Consider the following 6,234-nt stretch of genomic DNA (forward strand, 5'->3'; position numbering starts at 1 on the left):
CTTATCCCTACTAGCAAAATTCCTGTATATCATTGAAAAAAAAAACTCATGAGCTGCTCTGGCAGCCTGTCTGTACTGCTCAGAGAACTTTACCTGACTGCACAATTACTCCAATGTCTTTTTCATTCTCCATTACCCAAGTAGTACCACACAGTTGGTGCAGTACTCTGGGGTTATTGCTACTCATATGCAGTCCTCTGCATTTGTCAATGTTAAACTTCAGTTGCCACTGCTCAGCCCATCGGCTGAGAAGTGGCAACTGAATAGAAAACAACAATGGGCCCAATGCCAAACCCTGGGGGGACTCCACTAATAATGTTAGTCCACGAAGAGCAGTGACCATTGATTACTAATCTCCGTCTTCTCCCACTCAACCATCCTTTTATCCATAGTAATTGCTTGCCCTTAACGCCACACTGTTCCAATTTTTACAGCAGTCTTTTATGTGCAACAGTAGCAAAAGGTTTCCTGAAATACAAGTATACAATATCAAAATTATTTTTTGCATCCAGTTTCATTGTGACCACATTGCAGTATCCAATCAAATTGGTCAGACAAAATTTACCCTTAACAAATCCATGCTGTGTCTGAACTATAACTGTAGTCTTGTCTACATGATTCTGTATTACTGACTCCATTATTTTTCCTGGAACAGAAGCTATTAAACTAACAGGTCTGTAATTACTTGTCATCCTTTAATCCCCCCCCCATTGTGAATTGTAGATACATTTGCACATCTACAGTCTGTGGGGACCTCCCCTGAATCCCAGGATGCCCTCATAATTAATGCTCAGGGTTTGCTTATTTCCTTTGCCGCCTACTTTAATATAACTGGATAGATCCCATCTACCCTGGGTGCCTTTCTTATGTTTAACTTTAACTATTTCTCCTCCAGTTTGCTCTCAGTTATTACAAAATCATTTAGCTCCCAGTTAGAGTTTAATAAGCTTCTGTCTTACACTTCCCTTACAGAATTCCTCATGTGAATGTAGGTGTAAAATACTTAGTGGTTTGTCAGCTATCTGAGCAGGATCAGTCAAACTACCAATATCAAGTAGACCAATCTGATTTACTCTGCCGCGAGTCTCATTAGTTCGTCTGACATCCATTTGGGCCTAAACCTTGATTAGTATTTCTTAGTTGGTATAAAAAGTCTAGTGGCTTCCAAGATTTATTCCTTGAATGCTTCCCATTTAGAATTTGCTGTTGGTATCATTATCAGTTGGTCAGACTGTATAGCATTTAAAAACTTCCTGAGACCACTGTAGTCACCTTTTATGAAAACAAAAACCTTTACCTTGATGGTAGTTACTCTAAGTAAATCCCACATCAGTACACTGTGATCACTACTACCTAGTGATTCCTTCATCTGCAGATTCTTACTGCTTGAATAATCACTGCTGATAATCAGATGAAAAGTATTACTCCCTCTGGTTGCTTCTTGAACATGCTGCTGTAGAAAACAGTTATCTAATAAATCCCACAAAATTCTTGCTAGTGTGCAAGTTAAAATCTCCCATTATAAGACATTCTGGTTTACTGGCTCACTCTATTTTTCTGTACAGCTGTTCGTTGTACTCAAAGTATTTGATCTATAATGCATTCCCACTCTCATGTTTGCTTTCCCAGTGCTTTTGTCACACCAAACTGACTCATAATTGCACTGGCCACCCATGTCAACTGGATGCACGGCATTAGATTTTGTGTTTCTTAACTAACAACATAACCCCCCTTCTATCCTGTCTGTCCTTGTGCTCCAGTTCTGCCAAAGGTAAAGATAGTGTAGGTCGACCTATCAGGAACAGACGAGTGGTGGTAGAAGCAGCATCTGAAGTAGATGTTCAAAAGATCAAAGATTGTCAAGAAGTTCAGGACCTCGAATTGGAAGTAGAGCAGTCTGTGAGGTAGACCCCTCGCCAGGTAATCCTTGACATTGATCATGAAGTCGTTAAAGATAAACTGGTTGAAGAACTGTGGGAGAGAAACTTAAGTGATAGTGGTTACACTAAAGAACAAGTGCTCTCAGAAATCAAAGTTCTTACCAAGAATAAAGCAAGGAATTCCTCCGGTTGTAACTTTGTGGAGGTTTCCACATGGGTTAGGAAGATGTTGTTAATACGTTCTAGAGTTTTTATGGATTGGAGTTCTCATCAGGTTCGGGATCTACTGACCACAGCCCAATGTTACAAATGCCTGGCGTATGGCCATGTGGCCCGGTATTGTGACTGGGATGAGTTGTCGATGGAGAAGTCCCCATCTACCCATGCAGCGAATGACAGAATATGTCCGGACTATGCACGAGCTGTGGACATTGTCAAGAGATGCGCTGACTATGGTTAGTTGTCTGTGTGAGCGGGGGAGGACCTCTGCCAGTATTTAACATTAAAAGCTGGCCCCTCCCACAAGTGACCGGGGAGGTCGTTGGTCATGATCCAGTGTCAGGGTCAGTGGAGACTGGATTGATGGTGAAAATTGTTAAGTAGTCACTTATTTTGATAATATGATGTGTTATATAACCTGTTTCCTCTGTACAATGTGCAGGAGATTATGGAAAGTTAAAAGTTGAGATTTTAGTCACTATAAGTTTTATTGTTATTATTTTGCCTGATGGATGATCAGGCAATGGTTTCCTGGATAGGGCAACCTACTTCCTCGTGGTGGGGGTGGAGACACACCACCCCCGGTGGGTGGTGGTGGTGGTAGTAGTAGTAGTAAGTAAGGTGGGTAGTAGATTCATGTACCAATTGCATGTTACTATACTCATGGTAATGGAGAATGAGAAATATATATAGGGTAATTGTACACAGTCAGATATGAAGTTCTGTCATCAGTGCAGACAGGTTGCCGGATAGCCCGTGGTGGTTTTGTCAATGATATACAGTAATTTTTGTAGTAGGGATAAGGAGGTGAATTATCCCATAAATCTTTGGATTTGTTGGAGTGGGTCTAGAGAAGAGCAACAGGATTAGTGAGGGGAAGAAAAGGGTATTCTTAACAGGAAAGTCTTCAGTTCTCAGATTTCACTGTCTGGTGGCTAAGCATCTGTGAGGAGATCCGAGTGAAGTTTAGGCTTTGAATGGATTGAGCAAGCTCAGTGCTGGTGGATTCCTTCCTCTTCCTCAGACTGTGCATATGAAGGAACAATTCAAATTGGGGAAGGATGGTTGCAGAATAGATGCAGGAAAATTGTCATGAGCCAGCAGGTAGTTTTCTATAGATTGTTGGGACAAATGTCCATCTGGTGTTGTGTAGAAGTAGGCAGTTTGAATGAATTTGAGTAAGAAATAGACTGTTTGAGGGGGGGGGGGGTTGGACAGGTGATATGGGAAATGTGTATTTTTGGCTGATGCTATATAAGCTTGCTTTCTTGTATCTTTTCCATTACTAATTAAAATTATAATACAATGGATTCCAGAGAAATTAAACATTATAGAGCTGTAATTGCCAAGTTACCTATAGAAACACCTTTACAAATTGAAGAGAGATTTGCATTACTTCAATCTGCTGTCCAGTCACTCAAATCCAAGGTGCAGCTATTATAATAGAGAGATCCTTTCTGCTTCACCTCCCTTTAATATCACTGGATATATCTGATCATTCTGATAATATCTGATAATTTAGCTTGTACTCAATTTTCAGAAATTATGACAGAATCATCTAGTTCTCAGTACCTGTTGTCTGTGAAAATGGTACTGTCAGTGCTAAAAGAATATTGATTAAAAAAACAAGCTTATTCACACTTGTGAATATTGATGCAAAAGATATATCTATGTCATCAGCTGTCTGTTTAGGATCATCAGTGTATGAATGAATTCATTTATTCCATTTATGTGTTGTCACTTATCAAGTTACATACACATGAAGTAGATTATAGGTCACAACAGCAAAAATAACACAGGTTGATAATATGATTTGTTACCAAGTGATGAAGAGATTTTCCAGCTGAAAACTGAAAGGGAACTGAAAAGGAACACAGCAAAATGCTCCAGATAGCTTAGTAAGCAATCAGCTTGATAATAGTTATGAAATCAGGAATTTCAATTTGTATGTCTTCTATTGTATTATCCCTTTTTTTTTTAATATTCTCATTTTGTTGGCACATGCTACACTAGCGCTTTCCCTTTTCGGAGTGGTTTGGCATGATATCAGCATTGTTTTCACTTTATCTTTTACTGCATATATTGACGTAATTTATTAAAATACAGTTATTCAGTAATACATTAAAATTTTACATTTACATATTTTTCTACTCGGTGGCTGGTGAGCTCTGAATACGTTCTTTCTTCTCCCTGAAATAAATCTTCTATTTTTATTTAATTTTTAAGACACAGACCTCATTGTGGCCAGAATAACGTGCTAGTTAGCTTACCTGTTTCTGGCCCGAAGTATATGTGACTGAAGCTGAATTCCGTTACATATGCCATGCATTTAAAAATAACGAACAAAATGAGTTGGTTTCAAATTATTTTCTTCAGATACGTAGTTTGTCGGGATTAAAATGTTTGGAAAGTGTGCAAGAAGTGCTACGCAGTTTAAAATTTCAATGTACGCTTTAGACGATAGATGGCAGGAATAGTCTTGCGCATGCTTAGAGTTAAAAAGTCGGTTATGTGGTTAGTTTTGGTATGTGTTCGTCGTTGATGTTTGTGTTGATTATTAATTGAAAATAATAACAGCTAATTGCGTTATAAATATATTCATGTTACGTAAAGTTGTATTTGTTTAATGCTTAAGCTCACCAGTGAAGTGGTTATAAAACCTTTGAACTTCTCATGATTGGACTACTCGATCATAACAGAACTTCCTTGGTATCATACAGTGGAAACTCCCTCATTATTTCTGTGTTTCGTAATTCTCATCCTTGTAATATGTAGTTTGTTGTATTTGATCATACTGAAAAATTTTTGAAATAATTAATATTTTACAGGCGTTGTTTCGACGTAATGGCTATTCGCAACATATTAGTGCTGTTTCAGGCAACTGGTTATTTTGTAGCGTTTGTTTTGTCACTGTGTGTAGTAATTCCCCTAAGCATGCACCTTGAAAACTTCAGAGGCAACTGTTTGTTGTATACTACTGGAACTTTCAAAGTTGAAGATGGTAATTTTATAGCTTCTTGGGCTTCCCCATGTTATTGTCTCTTCACATTATGTGTTGGAGCATTAATGGCCTTTGTGTCATTTATTCAACTGATCAGGATGTCCATCTTTCTTCGTAAAGAAACGGATAGCACCTTTTTGTCAGCCTTTTTGGATTCCGTATTGAATGTGATTTTAGCGGGTGTCATCTTTGCCTCGTCTGTCATTGTAACTGGCGGGTTTAAAACTTGGTGCGATAGTGTGATGCAGAGATTTCCCGCCTGCGATGAAGCATCTGTGATGGAATTTGATAAGTCAGAAGGAATTGTAACTTCCGATTTCTATATACAAATGGGAACAGTTCAGTTTGGTGCATGGGGTTCTTGGGTAATTTGGGTTTTTCTCTCAGTTCTCTCAATATTTAAAGTGTGTCAGTATCACGAACGAGAAATAATTATGGTCAGCATGGCTCGTGAAAGGCGACGAATTGTAACAGATTATGTTGGACCAATGTACACTGAACCAAGTGCACCAAGATTGTAAAAAAATAAAATAAAATATCGTTAATCCATACTTATTTTTGTATTTCCTAAGGATGGGAGCATAGCATTTTAGAAGAACATATGGTTACAGTAAGTTAAAGGTCACATGTTGCCCTGTTTTTGACAAGTATTCAATGGTTCCTTTAAAAGTGTGTGTGTGTGTATATATATACATATATATAAAAAGGTTGATGTATAAGATGTGACATTGTTAACCTTAATTTTTCTACTAAAATTCCCTTTTTAAATGAAATGAAGTTAGTGTTTAAAGCAGTTTTGTTAGTTTTTTTACTTGTATATCTTTAATTTCCATTCATCTTGTGAGTGTCATTTGAACTTTCTTCTAGAATAAATTTAACATTTAATATTCATGAACTTAAGTTGTGAGTGAAGGTATTCTTCATAGTTGTAGAAGTACTTATTTGTGTTTTAAGAAATTAAAATCAGAACACTCATGCAAGCATAAATTTAAGTTACTAACTGTGATCAAAAATATTTTGGAGTTAAAGGTGGTGTGAAATATTTAGATTTTTGTTTTTTATGAGGGTTGTTGGTTTTTATTGGAATAGTTATGATTGGTAAAAATAGAAGTTTTCATTAAATAAAGAAGTTAA

General features: G+C 37.4%; 1 protein-coding gene across 1 annotated transcript; it reads left to right on the forward strand.

Annotated features, from left to right (window-relative positions):
- Positions 1-4,638: 4,638 nt before the first annotated feature.
- On the forward strand, positions 4,639-5,764 carry LOC150089692 (transmembrane protein 179). The gene has a single exon (XM_090368738.1). It carries the CDS (start codon positions 4,944-4,946, stop codon positions 5,619-5,621), a length of 678 nt encoding a protein of 225 aa, XP_090224864.1. The 5' UTR covers positions 4,639-4,943; the 3' UTR covers positions 5,622-5,764.
- The last annotated feature ends 470 nt before the right edge of the window (positions 5,765-6,234 follow it).

This window comes from Mastigoproctus giganteus, chromosome 2 (assembly GCF_048544385.1).
Source record: "Mastigoproctus giganteus isolate SK-2022 chromosome 2, ASM4854438v1, whole genome shotgun sequence".
Taxonomy (NCBI): domain Eukaryota; kingdom Metazoa; phylum Arthropoda; class Arachnida; order Uropygi; family Thelyphonidae; genus Mastigoproctus; species Mastigoproctus giganteus.